Source organism: Tursiops truncatus, chromosome 1, assembly GCF_011762595.2.
Source record: "Tursiops truncatus isolate mTurTru1 chromosome 1, mTurTru1.mat.Y, whole genome shotgun sequence".
Classification (NCBI taxonomy): Eukaryota; Metazoa; Chordata; class Mammalia; order Artiodactyla; family Delphinidae; genus Tursiops; species Tursiops truncatus.
This window is the reverse complement of record NC_047034.1, coordinates 153774461-153792089: the sequence shown is the minus strand read 5'-3', so window position 1 is coordinate 153792089 and position 17629 is coordinate 153774461. Positions and strand designations below refer to the sequence as shown.

Here is a 17629-nt window from a genome sequence, read left to right as displayed (position 1 = left end):
GACAAAATTGAGGGTCAACGAAGGTGATCTGCACCTAATTCAAATCACGAGCTAGACGCAAAACAGGGATTCAGAACTGATGTTTTCCCTGCTTCCAAGAGTACCAAGACGACCCGGTGAGCAAGTGGCCTGGGAAACTAAGCTAAGAGATTTTTCCGCGAAGGCTAGGCAGAAACTCTCGCGCTGCTGGCCCCGCCCCGCCCTGAAGCCCCGCCCAGGCCATGAGGGCGGGGGGAGGTTTCTATGGCGACGGCAAACAAGGCCCTAACTGGAGGGTCGCAGCAGGGCTACTACTCCCGCCGCCGCCATGATTCCCCCCGCGGACTCTCTGCTCAAGTATGACACCCCGGTGTTGGTGAGCCGGAACAAGGAGAAACGGAGCCCCAAAGTAAGGACGGGTCTCAGAAGGTGGGGGTGCACGAAGCTCCGATGGGGAAAGACCGATCCCTGCCTTGAGGATCGGGAGTCCCGAGGGACAGAGGCTGCAGTGACTGGGAGTAAAGGGAATTGGGACCGGAGAAGGAGGGTGGGAGAGCGACACAAGAAGCCCAGATGTTGGGTGACCCCAAAGGGCAGATTTAGGATGGGGAAGAAAGTCACAGGGAGATGGATGGGGCTCACCCTTTTTCACGGTAGCCCCAAGAATAGATCTGGGAGTGATTGCCCCATCACTAGAGCAGAGGCCTGAGCAGCTGTGCCAGAAACATTTCTTCAAGAAGATACAAGCATTAGGTTGGGGTGGAACCAGAGATTCTTTGTGGCCTCCTTCAGCTCTGAAACATAACTTTGGCTGAGAAGACGGGGGAAAGTGAGCTGGGAAGAGGGGAGGGATGTGCAGGAGAGCTGGAGCAACCCAGGGGGCCAGGGTGTGTGGAGCTGAGTGTCTGAATCACCTCCTGCCCCAACTTGTCCCTCCCTCTCAGGCTCGGCCACTGAAAGTCAGCCCTCAGCAGCCCGGACCCTCAGGTCCCGTCCCACAGCCACCAAAGACCAAGCTCCCCTCAACTTCCGGTGTCCCAGATCCTACAAAGCAGGCAGAAGAAATCCTGAATGCCATCCTGCCCCCGAGGTAAAAAAGCAGTGGCTGGGAGGAGGCCCAGGCTTTTGCATCCCTGAACTTGGGGATGTGAGAGGAGGCACCTTGTCTCTGTTTCTGACTGAGATTTCCTCCCAGCATCCTAGAGTTTCTAGGGCTTACACATGGCTAGAGCCTGGGAATGTGGGTAGCGGGGAGACCTCTTCTCTATCTACCATCATTTCCTGAGTCCTCTCACCCAGGCTTATGGCTTTAAACATCACTTATATGCTGATTTCTCCCACAGGTCTTTCTGCAGCCCTGTCCTCTCCCCTAAACTCCAGACCTATATATTCTACTACTTCCTCGTTACCTTCATGAAGATGTCTAATAGACATCTCAAACTCAACATGTCCAAACTAAATCATAATGTCTTCCTTCCCCCAACCAGCTCATTCTCAGTCTTCTCCTTTTCCATTAGGGGCACAGGCCACCTTTCATCCCCTTTGATCTCTCACATCACATGTCCTGTCCTTCATCACATTCTTTTGGCTTTCCCTTCAAATTATTTTCCAAATCTGACTGCTTTTTACTCTGCTTCCACCATCTATTTTTTTTTTAATTTATTTATTTGGTTGTGCTGAGTCTTAGTTGCGGCAGGCAGGCTCCTCAGTTGTGGCATGTGAACTCCCAGTTGCAGCATGTGTGTGGGATCCAGCTCCCAGGGATTGAACCCGGGCCCCCTGCATTGGGAGTGCGGAGTCCTGAGTCCTCTAGGAGGCCTTCCTTCAGACTCCTTTCTAAAAGGAGAGCTCCCTTCTTCACCATCCCCTTACCCTGCTTCTTTCTGCTGCAGCCACAAAGATCATTGTGATCACAGTGCCTTTCAACTGTTTTTATGTAATAAGTTGACAGCAGTTTTTAAAGTTATGATGAAAAGGGGAAACAGTAAAAGCCAGACTGCAGTCTCCTCTGAAATGGAGGTCAAAGGAGGGGAGGGTGTTTTTCATTTGCTTGCCTTTCAACAATGCATGGAATCCTCTCCCTCATGGTGGTTCTGCCTTCAGGTCCCCCCTCGTGATTCCAGACCTGGCTGTGTCTCTGACACAAGGTTCACTACGGGGGACCCATATAGGTACACACCCCCAATACATACATTCACCTATTTCTGATTTTAGCATATGTGCTGATGAAGCGAGCACCATTCACCTCTTTCTGGCTGGCACAAGGTTTATAGTCCCCTGTGTCTCCTACTCACAAGTCACTGGGAATTTCCGCTGGGCCTTCCCTTCAGATCAAGCAACAACCACCATCAGTCTGCCCTCAACATGTTAGGAGTGTAAGATCTGGACCGTGGATGACGACTTCACAGAGGGTCGTGGGAGAATGAAGATAGCCTAGCCCCAAGATAGGGGCCCCGTGGAGGTGGCACAGTGGGTGTGGCTTTGGAGTCACTCATCAAGGGAGAAAGAGATGGAGGATTCTGGTGGGTCGGGGACAGAGCCGCCCCTCACTCGTCTCAGGCAGAGAGCGCAAAGGGCCATCTCTGCTCACATCCTGAGGACCCTGTCTGGTGGATGGGGTGCGCTCAGCCTGGCTGTGTCTGTCCCGCAGGGAGTGGGTGGAGGACACGCAGCTATGGATCCAGCAGGTGTCCAGCGCCCCCAGCACCAGGATGGATGTGGTACACCTCCAGGAGCAGCTGGACCTGAAGCTGCAGCAGCGGCAGGCCCGGGAGACTGGCATCTGCCCGGTGCGCCGGGAGCTGTACTCGCAGTGTTTCGGTGAGTGGTCCTCGAGGGAAGCTACACCACCCTCTACTGCCTCCTTCCCTTCCCTTCGCACAAATCCAGGCCCTGAGTCCCCTGCAGCTGAAGCCTGCCCCATCCTGGAATGTCTGTCTCCCCCCACCTGCCCCACCCAGGAACTGCTAACTGTGCCCTCTTCCCCCTCCCAGCCCACCTCTCTTACCAGTCCCGCACCCACCCTTGTCAGTCACCGTGTTCCTGACGACCTGCTGGATCTTAGTTCCCCGACCAGGGATTGAACCCGCGCCCTCTGGAGTGGAAGCGTGGGACCACCAGGGAAGTCCCAATATGTTATTTTTTTAATCAGAAAAATTTAATGTTCTATATTTATATCCGTCCATCAACATTAGGCCTTGGTCCAGAAAAATATTTCAGGGTGATTTGTTGTGACCCGACAGACGCAGGGATTTGAGATCTCCCTCCTCGGGTGCTGGTGTCAGATGACTGGCCCTCGGTCTAGTCTCACCAGCCCGTGTGGACTCAGACATGCAAACCGCATCCAAACCCTGAGGCAGCTGCACGGGGCTAGCGGGCTCCCTTCAGTCTGAGTGTGATTCTGGTTTGCCCTCCCAGTCGGCATTTATGGAGGAGATGGGTGGGCAAGCTCTAGACCCTGCTGTTTCCAGCCCCAAACCAGTCCAGCCAAGGGGCCACATAGGAGCTTCCAGCTGCTTTAAAACAACAGCCACCACGTTTATATTGAAAAAGTCAGAATTCTTTGAATAGCACCCAGTTTCTGCCTAACGGTGGGAGAGAGGGCCCCCACGGCTGCAGACAAACCTGGGCTCTTGTCTGCCTCTGCGCTGGCCAAACCAGGCTTGCTGATGGCCTGTACTCCCAAGTGCCAAGTTCAGAGCAGTGGCTGCATGGCAAGGCCCCTCCCTGAGGCCTGTCTCCAGGTGAGGACATACCCTAGTGCCCTTCCGACTTCCCGGTAGGAAGGTGGTTCGCAGTAGGTGCGGTGCATTTCCCCGCCTGCCTGCCTTCCCCGACCTCGCCACGTGTGCCTTGGCAGATGAGCTGATCCGTGAGGTTACCATCAGCTGTGCGGAGCGAGGGCTGCTGCTGCTGCGAGTCCGGGACGAGATCCGCATGACCATTGCTGCCTACCAGACCCTGTATGAGAGCAGCGTGGCATTTGGCATGAGGAAGGCGCTGCAGGCCGAGCAGGGGAAGTCAGACATGGAGAAGAAAGTGAGACTTTGGCCCTCTTCGACTCTTCTGTCAATCTCAGGGCCACAGCTCGTCATTCCAGCACCAAATTCCGGCCTCCTAGGTGCTCTCCCATCACCTTAGTGAGGACCCTTTGGTTCAGTGTCACAGCCAGTCCGGTCGTGGCAGAGTTGTCTCCCCTTGGACATGCCCTGCCAGTCACTGACCTCCCACTGGGTGGCAGTACAGACCCTGGCAATGCCTGGGGTTGGACAGCTGTGTCCCAGGTCCCCTTCACCCAGGCACTCACACCACCCCGTCCACTTGGCGACGTCCCAGCATGACTGGGGATTCTGTCCTCAGATTGCAGAGTTAGAAACGGAAAAGCGAGATTTGGAGAGGCAAGTGAACGAGCAGAAGGCAAAATGTGAGGCCATCGAGAAGCGGGAGAGTGAGAGGAGACAGGTGGAGGAGACGAAGCACAAAGAAGAGATTCAGTTCCTGAAGCGGACTAATCAGCAGCTGAAGGTAATCGATGCCCAGGCCCAGGTAGAGCTCCTGCCACCCCCATCCCCGCCCCCGCCCCCGGCCCTGCCAGCCGAGCAGGCCAAGCATTTGGTTCCTTGTCCTACACTGACTTTCAGTACTGCCAAGGAGTAAAGGAAGCTCTTTCGGGGAGAGGTGAGGGATCATTTCCCAGATTCTCTGTCCATCTCCATCCGGCTCTGAAGAGAGGCTGTATTCTCAGCTCTGGCTCTCCAGCGGAGGATTTTTTTCCCCTTGGATAAAAGTTGCCTATCGTCTGGGAGAGGTGGCTATGTCAAGAAGCGGGACGTCTGTCCCATGGCAGCTGGCGCTTTGGAGACTTCTTAGAGTGGGCTGAGTCTCTCCAGCCGGCTTTCTGGGAGTGCTTTCCTACCTGCAGCTCCCTCTGAGGTGCTGCATTCGGGGCGGGCTGGGAAGGCCCTTCGAGAGGGAAGAACCATTTCAAATCGGGAACCTTCCCGAGGTGTGTGGTCAGAGGAACTCAGCTGTAGGCACTTTTCATCAAAGCCCTTTTGCTGATGGTATACTTTTGTCCAACTGAGCTGAAGGGAGGGAGGGAGGGAGGGGGACTAGTGAAAAAGGCTGGGCTGGGGGCCAGGCTTCAGAAGCTCCAGGCTCTCTGTCTGGTCCAAAGGTTCTCAGAGGGTTGGGCCCCAAACCAGCATCATCCTCATCACCGCAACTTTCAGAAATACAAATCATTGGGCCCAGCCCAGAGCTACTGAATCAGAAACTTTGGGCTTGGGGTCCAGCAAGCCATTCTAACAAGGTCTCCAGGTGATTTTTTTTTAACCTTTTATTATGAGAATTTTGAAACACAAAGTAGAATAATGCAATACACATCCATGTGCCCATTACAGAACTTCATCAATTGTCATCATTTTGCGAATCTTGCAGAAACAAGTGTTAATTATAATGAGATAAAACAAGATTCAAACTTCGCAGAAAAGAGTAAAATATAGTTTTTTTTACCAACAAATGGTGAAGGTGGGCAGAATCACTGCATGGGGCAACATTCTCTATTCTGATGTTTGCCAAAGTTTGAGAACCACTGCTCTAGATATACGGCCTATTGACGTTCAGTGGCTGTCTCCCATGGCCCTGGCCAGCAGGGGCCCCTAGATGTATCTCCTTTTCCTCCCTAGTTTCATAGAAGCTTACATTCTTGCGATTGGCAGGCTTGTTGGTACTACAAGCCAAGGCCAGGCATTTGAGATAAAGAAGGGCTTGTGTTAATTGCTAGTGGAGGATGACATCGATTTTCTTGTTGCTGAGTTTAAACAAAACAAAGAAACTTTCACAGCCAGATGTGAATCTGTTTACTTAGCAGTCTCTGAAGCTGCCTCCCTTATCTGCCATATTCTTTTATCATAAGCTCAAGTTCCTCAGTTCCTCCTATGGTATTGGCGGCAAGAGCAAAGCAGAATACCTCGGCATCTTTCTAACATTTACAAGCAACCTTGGAATCCCCAGGGTGAAGGACTCTTTAGTAGTGAGTTATTTTTATTGGCTCAAAGCTGCACTGCAAATAAAGCAGTGTTTGCAGTCCGCAGAATAGACCTACTTAGAGATCTGTTCACACACCGTGACAGTGAATTATTTTACTGGCTGCCGGAGGAGCAGAGTAAATAACTCCCAAGTGCCTGAAGCTTTACATACAAGATGGACAGCTCCCTACTCACTGGTGGCAGTTTTCTCTAATTGGGTATCAGGTTGTCTCAGTGGCTGAAAATCTGCTGTTTCCAAAACCTCTTGTCCCAGCACAGAGCTCCCAGGCTCCCAAACCAGAGAGCCAAACGCTTAACTTAGCAGACGTGCTCAGGCTTGAAATCTGAGCCTTGAAAAGCCACTATTTCAACACCTTTTATTCAATTTCCTTTTCAATGCCGTATATTACACACTGAGCAGCTATTGTATGGAAACCAGGACAGCTCTGATTTCTCCTAATGCAGCAAGACTGAATGCCAAGCCAGAGACCAGCTCATCTAGAAAATACGGAGTTGGGAATGAAGGGAAAAACACTTGGGGTGGCAGCATTTGGATTACTCTTCCCGGAGACTTTTATCACCTCTCAGCTAGTTGTGTTAGGCTGCAAGTTTCAAATATTAACGGAGTTTGGTTTTGTTTTTCAGGCCCAACTGGAAGGCATTATTGCACCAAAGAAGTGATAATTTCCATATGGGTCTCAGCAAGCACTACTACCCCATCATAAGCCCTTTGTAATAAAAAGCTTCCTGAGTGAAGCCATACCCCTCCCCTGGTCCCACCTACGTATTCGTCAGAAGCCCCACCACCGCCCCAGTGTGGTGCGACACCTACGGTCTGGCAGCCAGGCTCCGGGCTGGACGACAGAAGGCAGTGTGGCCCAGGAAGTCTCTGTACGTGGCCAACCTTGGGATTTGCCAACTCCAACGGTGAGACTCAGAATTCACCCCTTTGGCTGTATCCCTCTCAGGTGGAGCAGCTCCTTTCTCACTGTCACTCCATACTGTCACTTATTTCCAGCCACACGAAGCTGCTTCTCTGCCCCGCAATTCATCTTGTCCCTTAACCCGGGCTCCTCTGGCCTCAGTCTTGCCCTTATTTGATGTCTTTTCATCATCCCTACTCCAGTGCAGTTCTACTACCTCATTTTGGAGTTTTCAGTTTATACCGTATCATCTTATCCCCGCTTGCCAAGTCACTGGACCCCATCCTCCTTAGTTTTGGACTGCCTGGGTAGGAGGCAATGGCAGGGTCAAACCCATGGGTTTCGAGAACATAAACACGTGCTGGAAAGAAATACAGGTCATGGTGTCCACTGTGAGCTGCCTGGACCTCGGCTCCTCCCCCAGCACTGATTTGTTCACCTTGCTCTGCAGGCAATCAAACCCCAACCCTACAGCCTGGCTAGCCCAGACCTCACTCTCAGTTCTAATTATTCATGACGGCCATGGCCTGGAGACAACTGCATTTTACTGTTCCTCATAATCTAAACTCAGTCTGGAGGCTCAGGAGTCTTCTGATTTCACAGACCCAGGAGACTTAATTAGTGACATAAATCCTTCATTCCAGGGCACAGCAGCAGCTCCATGAGTGCCATCCTTCAGTTCACAACTAGCGTGACTAAGAAGGCGCTAACCTCTCCCCTCGGTTAGAAGGCCTCAAGTGCTCAGCGTCCTCTTGGAGAGGCGCTCGGGTCGGATACCCGTCCCGGCCAGGGCTTCCAGGCTCACTGGATGAACTGCAGTCCAACAAGAACAGCCGTGTTCCACTGAGTCAAACAAGCCCTCTACACTCTAATCTCAAATTTGAAGTCACAGCTTTTACCCTCATCCAGGTGTCCTGAGGAATTAATCCCCCGATTCCACTAAAATGGCCTGTCTGTGCTCTGTCATTTTCATGGGAAAGAACTGTGGTCACTGAGATGTGCTAGTCCCATGACTCCTTGACAGTGCAGCACTCGTGGCCTGTTAGGTTCCCCTAGCAGACTCAACGACGGACAGCACAAGTTGCTGTGGCTTTTTCTTCGTATTTTAAAGCCTAGGCTCTGCACACGACATCCCTAAAATTTTCTTCTTTTTACAGTTCTATTCCAAAGAGCTTCTGTTCTAAATTGCTCATTGCCAGTACAAAAAAAATACCACACTCCACACTTTCTAGACCTCAGGCCTGTTTCTGTCAGATATCTCCATTTGCTTGAGGAACTCACAGGGCTAATTCAAGTGTCCGAAGTTCCAGTGGACCCCATCGCTGAGATCCTTGGGGGTGAGGGGCTTATCTTTATTTTCACTGGCACTGGTGAATGGTTTCAACTGTCAAATCTCAGAACAGATGCACCCATGGCCTTTGAAATGCCAATTGGGCATGAAGAAAACGAACAGAGTTTCTAACTGCATATTTTTGTAGAATTTAATAAACAACTTTTAAAACGTTACTGCTTATGTTTCAATTTCTTGTGTCTGTGTTTCTGCCCCTCTGAGTCACTGGTCTTCTTTTTGTTCCTGTTCCTGTTTTTCACGTTGTGTGTTTCATAGTAGCGTACACCAACTTTTCTGGATCGTTGCTGCCGTGCTTCTCGCCTCCGCTGTAAAAAATGGCGCACACACACAAAGAGGGAAAAAAAACAATCAAACAGTGAAAGTCATAAAACAGGCCCCTCTGTTTCTCTGTGTTCTATTCCCACGCTGCTCCCACAACTACCGGAAGCAGCACCAACAAGGGAGAGTTCACCTCACAGACCCAAGTCTGCACTTCCATTGTGACTTGTGACCACTCCAAGTTAGATTGTCATTTGGTCCAACCCTCATCCAACGCTTGAATCTTTTCTCCTGAGCTCCTGACAAGTGGTCCTCTGGTCTAAGGCTGATCACTCCACCTCCGAAGAGGGCCCCCTCCAGCTCTGGAGGGCCCAGTTACAGAGCTGAACTTCACAGAAGGCGGTGATCTGTCTGCCTACACAGCCCTGCTCCTCACGTGTCATTTCCCTGAGGCCACATAAACCCAGCGGACTCTTCCAAACAGTAGTCCACGTGTTTGGGGATACTGACCAGGAATTCATAAAACAAGACATAAACTCAAGGACCTTCATGCAGCAGCCCACTCCTTGATCCTGTTTCACTGACCTCAACTAGGTCACTTAGGACTGGGATTTCTTTTTTCTTTTTTTTTTTTAGCGGTATGCGGGCCTCTCACTGCTGTGGCCTCTCCAGCTGCGGAGCACAGGCTCCGGACGCGCAGGCTCAGCGGCCATGGCTCACGGGCCCAGCCGCTCCGTGCCATGTGGGATCTTCCCGGACCGGGGCACGAACCCGTGTCCCCTGCATCGGCAGGCGGACTCTCAACCACTGTGCCACCAGGGAAGCCCCAGGACTGGGGTTTCTTGATTTCAACTCTAGACCATTAGTTTCTGCAAGAGTGAGTCTTAAGAAATGGACTTCCCCTCTCTACACATGGGGGACGTTTCAGACCAAAGCACGTACTTCCTTAGATGTAAGCGTCCTGCGAGCTTTGTTCGACTGCTCCTCCTCCCTCTGTGCCTTCCTCTTCTTTCCCTTCCTGGTAGGTGCTTCCCCATCTGCAGCTGGCTCCTCCTCCCTCTGTGCCTTCCTCTTCTTTCCCTTCCTGGTAGGTGCTGGAAACGAAACACAAGCACACACAGAGGAAAGAAACAGGAATTTTTAAATTCAAAATGTGTCTGAATCCTAAGGTGGGAATGAGCTTGTTGTGCTGGAGAAGGAAGGCAGAGGCCGGTGTGAAGGGAGTGTGGTGAGCAGAGCAGAGCAAAGCAGGACGAGGCCGGAGGCTGCCAGACCTGGGGGCGCTGAGTGGCCTTGGCGGGGTTTGCGTTTGTCTTGAAAACACACTCAATGTAGGAGCTAGTAGTCCAACCACATAAAGAATAAATACATGAACCATCCTACCCCCAGAAAAAAATTTGTCTTTGGACCCACCCTTAGATTACAATGTTCATAATGTACTCTTTTGAGAGGAATCTTCCCAAATCACCCATTTAACCCCAAGACATGTGCAGAATAAAAAGAAGAAAAGCCAATTTGTGTGATAAATAGTAAGTGGAACCAGGGTTACCTGCCAAATATGATAAATATCTGTGTGGATGACAGTACAAGAGATACTTTGGAGATTAAACTTAGATTCCCCAACGTTCTAAAGATGCAAATCACATCTACATGATTTTAATACTTTAACTGTACCTGTATCTTCTACGTCTTCTTCAGCTGTTCTTCTCTGTTCTTCGGATTTTGCAAAAACCACTTGACTCAGTCCCTTGGATATTCTGTAAGGGGAAGAGTAGAGCAATGAAGCCGTCCAACATCCCCCCCGCCGCCCACACAGGCGCTGACGCAGGGACCACGACAAGCTCGCAGATTAACGAAACCCCGCTGCCCCTTCACGTGGTTAACACCATCGGTAGAAGCAACATTGTTTTGGCGGCTCCTGGGCATTTGTAAAAGACAGAACTATCAATACTAGGCTTCTCATACTTCAGGCAGTTGAATTTGAAAAACGTACGGATCACTTTTAAAAACCGGCAATACCTTCCCCTGCCCTACAAACACACTGGCTCCAATCCTCGCGGCAAGTTTCTGGGAAAGGAATGAGCAAACTGCAATTCGTGAGGAGATGAGGACGCTACCTGACTGCTGAAAACTTCTTAGCTTTGGCTTTGTTTAAAAACCTCTGGTACTTAGCAATCTTCTCATCCAGGGCTTGAATAACGGCCTTGGTGTTGCTTCCCGCGTGTTCTTCCTGGGACTTTGCGTAAGACTCTTCCTCTTCGTCTCCTTGGTACTCCTGTTCCTCCTCCTCCTCCTCCTCCCTCTCCGCGGAAAGGCTCTCCAGCTCTTCGTCAATATCAGACATCTCCAGAGGAACGAGGTCATCCCCAGAAAACTGAGGCACGACGTTGATTTTGCCGAAGTTCTGCCGGACCCGCGCCACAATCCGCTGCATTTCTGAATCGGCGCCACCGTGGCCGGGCTCCTCTTTTTCCTTCTCAGTGATGGATTCCGACTCCTCACCTACAGTGTCTGTGACGCCCTCTTCTGGGCTGTTCTGGGCTGTTTCTGTGGCCACTTCCAAAGATGAGGAGGATGGAAGCTAGTCAGGCCAAAAAGGGGTGGGGTGGGGAGAGAAATGGAATCAGAAAATGAAAATTGAGTCTCTTTTTTAAATTTTATTTTATATTGGAGTATAGTTAACAATGTTGTGTTAGTTTCAGGTGTACAGCACAGTGGGTCAGTTACACATACATATGTATCTATTCTTTTTCAGTTATTTCCTCATTTAGGTTATTACAGAATACTGAGCAGAGTTCCCTGCTGAATTTCTGAACTTCCATACCTTGCTCTCAAATGAGGCAGTCCTCTTCTCAGGACTAAGGGCAAGTGTCGAAAGCATGCACATCTGAGTCATACTGTTAATCTATTTTTAAGTCAATGTGCATTAAACCCTGAACCCAGCATGGAAGGATCAGAGGAATACAGCTACGGTCCCAAAGGATGTGCCAACCCTGAGTATTTAGCCATCAAAACCAGTCAACTCTACACTGTAGACAGGGGAGGTTCCCTACACTGTTCCTGGGGACTGCAAGGAATGGGGGCTGCTGAGAAAGCACATCCCAAATGAGCACACACCTTGGGACTTCCCTGGCCGTCCAGTGGTTAAGACTCCGTGCTCCCAATGCAGGGGGCACGGGTTCAATCCCTGGTCATAGAACTAAGATCCCACACACAGCATGGCCAAAAAAAAAAGAAGAAAAAGGGTAATTCCAAATGAGCACACACTATAACAGAAGAATGAAGGCCCAGCTGAATGCTGAGGGCGATCGCAGCACTAGTTTAGAAAGTGTGAGGGCAGAGGAGAGGCACTGAGGAGGCACCTCGAAGGAAGGAAGGTGTGAGGAAAGAGGAGGGAAACTCCTAGGAGCTCAGAACGAGCCCGGAGGCGGCCTGTTTCGGGGAAGGGGTGGAGGGAGCATGGGCTGGCGGCGCGAGCCCTCACGCAGCTGACGCAATTGTGCACTCACAACTGAGGCTCGCAGAACTCAAGGGATTTTCCAAAGGCAAAGGTGGCTGCGCGAAGCACTAACTGCATCAGGAATCTGTATACAAATTCGTATGTACGTTTCCGTGCATTTTTCTGGTAAGGTGGATTTCAGCCTTCGGATTCTCAAGGGGGTTGCTGCCACCACCAAAAAGAGGAAAGGAGGAGAATCCCGGAGCGGGGGCGGGGGACGACGGACACTGACCATCTCAAGTTAATGACTAGACGTGGAGGAAGAGTTAGAGAAAGCCCGCCGTTCCCAGGCAGGGCCACACGGGAGCAGGGGCGGCCTCTTTGGGTCAGAGGCCACAGCCACGTGGCCCGCCCGCCACGTCCTCCCGGAGCCATGACACACCAGGCTCGCTCCGCCTCGCGTGCTGCTCCCCATGCCTGCAACGCTCGCCTCTCGTGACACCCGCGGAGCTCCTGCCTCCCATCACTAGGGCCCCCCCTCAAAGGCCACTTCCTCAGAGGCCGTCCCTGACCACCCCACGTACGAGGCACTGCTCTGCCTCCCGCAAACCCCCACCCCTGCTTTAGCCTCCCTCACAGCAATCAGTACGTTACATCCGTATCTGTTTACTACGTGTCTCCCTGCAGGACGATAAAAGTGCGCATTTATTTGGTCCTTGACCCCCAGTTCCTGGCACAAGAGCTCCTAAAACCCTTGGAATTTCCTGGGTTAAGACAGGGGTGTCTTGCTTTTGTTATTTGTAATAAGCCCCTCTCCCCCAAAGTTATGCTAATGAGATGACTGTGGTGGGACGTAGCTTCAGACTGGGGGCTGGTCACCGGAGAGCCCGAGCAATTGCTCAGAGGGCTGGAGGTTGAGTTCAGTCACCAGTGGCTGATGATCTGGTCAACCGTGCCTACATGATGAAGGCTGAACTTACACACCTTGCATACAAACCCTTAAGGACGGACGGGCTCTGGGGAGCTTCTGGGCTGGTGAACACACTGACGTGCTGGGAGGGTGGCCTGCCTGGAGAGGGCACGGAAACTCCACACCACCCTCTACCCCATACTTTGCCCTGTGCACCTCTTCCATTTGGCTGTTCCTGACTTGTATCTTTTGTAATAAACCGGTAGTCATAAGCAAACCACTTTCCTGAGTTCCGTGAGTCTTTTCAGCAAATTATCAAACCTGGGAACCTCTGCATTTGTAGTCAGCTGGGCAGAAGTGTGGGTAGCCTGAGAACCCCACCTGCAGCTGGCATCTGAAGTTGGGGTAGTCTTGTGGGACTTAACCTGTGGGGTCTGCACTAACTCTAGAAGTTACTGGACACCCAGTTGGTGTCAGAGGCTTGCATAATAGGTGTGGAAAAATGAAGGCTATTTGGTATCAGAAAACACCAAATACTCTTCCACTGGCACGTGTATGCGTGTGTGTGTACGTGTGTGTGTATACGTGCAGGAAGGCAGGGCCTCGTCCCGCAGTACTGGTTGTTTGGCGGTTTTAGTGGGGAGAAGGGAAAAGGTTGAGTAACATCAGTTTCAGATATGTTGATTTTGAAATGCTGGAGAAAATATTCAAACTGGAAATTTATAGCTGACAATGGAAACTCTGGGAATGGAGCCCGGTGAGAGAAAACCAGAGAAATATGGACCCAAAAGACTAGCATGGAAGCAGAACTTAAAGCCACTTCTTCAAGAGACTTGGCTGAGCTCCGACAAAGACCCTAGAAATAGACTTTCCCTGAGCATCCACTGTACCACTCTCCTTTCCCACCTGACCACGAGCTTCTTGAGGGCAAGGACCACGTTCGTTATTCCTATGCTCCCAGTTCCTGGCACATGGTTGGGCATAATGTCCACGAAACAAAAGCATCTTGGAAATGCCTGTTCTTCAAGCAGAAGAAAAGACACGAAAACCACAGGAGCACTCACATTTAATGAGCCCTCCTTTCTCAAGGCCCTGAAAACTGGCATTTACACTCAGGCTTCTATCATACATCTACTTCCTGGTCACCCCCCCACCAGGTCACAGCAGTGACACCCTGGGATGGGAGACACTGCAGCTGAAAGTTCTACCCTAAAGGGAGAAGACGGTGGTCCAAAGACACACCACACCCAGGTCAGTAACCATGCTTCCCGAGAGAGGGGTCCACCCTTCTCTTACCTGGGGGGCTACAGGGGGCTCTGCATTGGGCGGCTTGACAAAGAAAGGAATCCGGCCCCTCTGCCAGTCATTGAGGACCATCTTCCCCACAGTCCGCAGGTCAGGCTCTCCACCCTGAAATGTCGCAGGAAGAGGCCCAATTAAATTCAAACAACAAAACCACCTCCTGGTTTGGAAGCACGACGGTGGTCCCAGTTGGCACCATCTACCTGCCAAGTTTCACACTTCATACTGCTCACACATGCATATATAAAAGGTCCACACCACACACGCACACACCTGCAGCACGTCCCAGTCTGAATTCTCACAAATCCTGGCTTACCTTCAATAACTTCCCTGTCCGGAAAGCTAGCTTCTCAAGAAAGTCCTCAGCGTTCTCCCAAGAATCAATTTTGTACGTCTTGCTGATATATTCTGGCTTTGCTCGTTCAAGTACGGCACCAATGTGGTCTTCAGGAGTCTTAATTTTTTCAACTTGAACCTAAATGTTCACAGGAAAGCTCTTGCTTACAAACTTGATTATGGGAGGAGTGAAGTTCCCAGTGTTCTCTGTAACCATATCTGAAAACAGGTTTCAATGCCTCAAAGCAAGCGGGGCCTGGCACGAGCTTGGCCTGGAGGTGGCGAGATGCAGTTGGCTGAAAGGAGCGCCATGGACAGCCGACCGCAGCCGCGGAGCCCAGAACTCAGCTCTAACCTCGGCTCACCACAAACTGACAGTGTGACTTCCGCAAGTAGTTTAAACTGGAACCCTTCGTGCTACTGACTTGCAGAAATGGTTAAAAGTCCACCCATCCCAGGACACAAAGAGAAGGGAATAGTTTAAGAAAGAAGGGGAGGAACCGCACAGGATGCATAGCCGGAAGCACTGGTTAAGGTTAAGTGGAACCATTTAAAGCTCTCGGTCGTCTTCTGAAACAAGTGAGGAAATGACCGAGTTCCAAAATGACTCAACCCATAAACCCATGAAGATGAATTATCTCTAAACATAAACAGGCCCTGCTTCCCTTTGGAGCCCGTGTGTAAACGACAAACTCTTTTGTGGGATGACATTGACCAGATATGCCCACGGTTCCACTAACTCCTCAAACAGGCTTAAGTGGAATGGAGAGACTGCCCTGTTCAGTGTCATGTTCCTCAAGTTTGGTCAGACAGGCTGACCCCAAACTGTCTGCTGAATGAGTAAAAAGCAAAGGTATCCAGAGTTCCCCACAGAACGCTGGCCCCAAAAGGCAAACAAAAGAGCCTCTCGGGACCAAAATACTCACGACTCCTTTCAGCACAATGTCCGTCTCTGAGTCCTCAGAGGGGTAAACCACACCGGGACAGTCGATAAGGAATATCCGGCGCATCAAGGTAATATACTGCCAGACCTAAAAAGCAGAGACTTCCCCAGGTCAATCCCTGAAAGCGATTTCACAAACCCCTGATGCTCAAGAAACTAGAGAGGGGGTAGCGGTCAGAGAGGAGCAGCCTGCTGCGTGATGAAGCTCCAAAGCTCCTCTCTTTGGGCCGCGCATGAGGCACTTCCACGAGGCATAAACTACAGTTTCCAACAGCTAAGGGTCTAAAAATAATGCAGAGGCAGGATCTCCATCTAGTATTGTGCAATAATGTCCAGTAACGCTTTTTCTGATTTTTAAAAGTACTCCTGGAAGCTTAATACTGCTTGGCCCCTGTTCCTTTCAGCAGAACCATGGTGCGCCCCAAATACCCTGTGTTCCAGGGTAGGACCCCCAACCAACAGAATCTACCCTAAAATTGAATTTTCTTTCTTAACCCAGGCACCAAATATTCTTGGGTTAGTTTTGTTTATCAAAGCAAAAGGCTGGAGTGACCATTTAAAACAGACTCAAACGGCACATACCGAACAATGCCAAAGTCAGGCAGTGGCACACAAAGTACTCTTAGTCTTATCAAAAAGGGCAGAAACAGCTCCAGGACGTTGCCAACTATTATATGGAGACTAAACTCCCAATGGCGATCTTCACCCAAGAGAAGCAGAGAGACATCTCCACGTCCTGAATTATCACCCTCCATGGAAGTAAAGTAAGTCAAAGCAAGTAAGACCCCCTCGAGCCAGACATACCTTTGTTTCACCTGCAATGGGGGCCACATTGCAAACTTTCTTGGAGCGCAGTGTGTTTATGACAGAGCTCTTGCCAACATTTGGATAGCCAATGAACCCCACGCTGATCTGTTTCTTGTCAGTGTGCAACTGTTCAAAACAAAAGAATACACACCACATACACGCAGAGTGAACATCCCATGGGACAAACAGGTTGTGTTACTTTGCTACCATAAAGAATACAGTACAAAACTATTGCTACGACTTGATTTAAAACCCAGACACGCACCACCTGCATAGTCTGAGTGGGCTGCGTACACATACTCTTTAAGAAATCAGAGGTGAGTCAGCTCCTCGGTCACTCACGTGAAATTACTGTTGAATGTTTTAAGGTTAAAAGTACGTAGGCTGAGAAACAAAGGAAGAAATAGCTTGTTAGTCATCAATTTAGAAGAACACCATCCACTGATAAAATGTCTTCGGGGAAGAGAACCTTAGCAGATGCAGCAACCGGCAATCCCACGACCCATCCCTCCTCTCCTCTGCACAAGATATTTTGCATTTTCACTGCTAAAAGTAAACAACAAAAGAAAAGAAAGGCAGCTTCAAAAACTAGATCACTGGGTGAAAGTCTCAAAGAGGCAGAGCTCAGGAAGAGTCTACAAACGGATGGGGACTTCTGACTAGAGACGGTGGACTGCACATCCCTGCCCACCTCGCTCCCTCCACAAACTCCTCTGGAACCACAGCCGTGGGAATTAACACACACACACCCATAGAGCCAAACATATAAAACCAAAGCATGCGCTGGAGATGAGACAGAACAAACTAATGTGTGATATTAACAGAAGACCCGCAGTTAAAAAGTAGTATCTAACTTGGCCCCACTACAAAATATGAAAGCTACATGGCTGCAAAGGTAGAAAAACTAAAAATGCAGCAAATATACTGCCAATGAATCAGGAAAGACCTTGGGAATCAGCAGTACAGACCCCTCTAAGGGTGGGACTGAAATCCAGAAGACTGACCAGTGGACCGTCTGTAGAAATAGTCACACCTCTCCTTCCCCTCCCTCGCCTGGCATGGGTGCCCAACTTCTCTACCCCAGAGCCTTAGGAGAGATAATGACTCTTTTGAAACCCTGCATGTCTGAAAATCTCTTTAATTTTCAGACCTGAAAGGGACCCTAGATTTAGAGATAACAGTAATTGAAAGCAAGTGTTCCCAGAGTGATTAGTTGAAAGTCTAAATATTGAATAGTACAACCCCAGCCTCCTACTCCCACTGAGTTCCCAGAACCCTGGCAGCCAGGTCTATATACGCCCAAGCTGGAGACAGGAAGACTCCTTTCTAGGGAAACTCACAGGCCCAGGAGT

At 50.3% G+C, this 17629-nt stretch overlaps 2 protein-coding genes across 4 annotated transcripts in view; one reads left to right on the top strand and one right to left on the bottom strand.

Moving 5' to 3' along the window:
• Nucleotides 1-224: 224 nt before the first annotated feature.
• On the top strand, nt 225-8437 carry DNALI1 (dynein axonemal light intermediate chain 1). Its single transcript, XM_004326510.4, has 6 exons — nt 225-388; nt 924-1069; nt 2630-2799; nt 3839-4017; nt 4339-4503; nt 6654-8437. Exons 1-6 carry the CDS (start codon nt 308-310, stop codon nt 6687-6689), a joined length of 777 nt encoding a protein of 258 aa, XP_004326558.2. The 5' UTR covers nt 225-307; the 3' UTR covers nt 6690-8437.
• Nucleotides 8395-17629, bottom strand: part of GNL2 (G protein nucleolar 2) — a 26878-nt gene continuing 17643 nt past the window's right edge. For all 3 annotated transcript variants that reach the window (XM_019938101.2, XM_019938102.3, XM_019938103.3), the window contains 8 exons: nt 16275-16403; nt 15454-15558; nt 14508-14666; nt 14186-14299; nt 10658-11121; nt 10215-10297; nt 9483-9634; nt 8395-8587 (listed from right to left, as the gene is read on the bottom strand). In XM_019938101.2, coding sequence (XP_019793660.1) covers nt 8435-8587; nt 9483-9634; nt 10215-10297; nt 10658-11121; nt 14186-14299; nt 14508-14666; nt 15454-15558; nt 16275-16403 — 1359 coding nt within the window. In that variant the 3' untranslated portion in view covers nt 8395-8434. The remainder of the gene's footprint in view (nt 8588-9482; nt 9635-10214; nt 10298-10657; nt 11122-14185; nt 14300-14507; nt 14667-15453; nt 15559-16274; nt 16404-17629) is intronic.

What these genes read in the sequence shown, in the direction of transcription:
- DNALI1 (XM_004326510.4), top strand. Translation starts at nt 308, where the DNA reads ATGATTCCCCCCGCGGACTCTCTGCTCAAGTATGACACCCCGGTGTTG. An exon ending in GCTGTACTCGCAGTGTTTCG is followed by an intron (nt 2,800 to 3,838) that starts GTGAGTGGTCCT and finishes GTGCCTTGGCAG; the next exon opens with ATGAGCTGATCCGTGAGGTT. An exon ending in GGACTAATCAGCAGCTGAAG is followed by an intron (nt 4,504 to 6,653) that starts GTAATCGATGCC and finishes TTTGTTTTTCAG; the next exon opens with GCCCAACTGGAAGGCATTAT.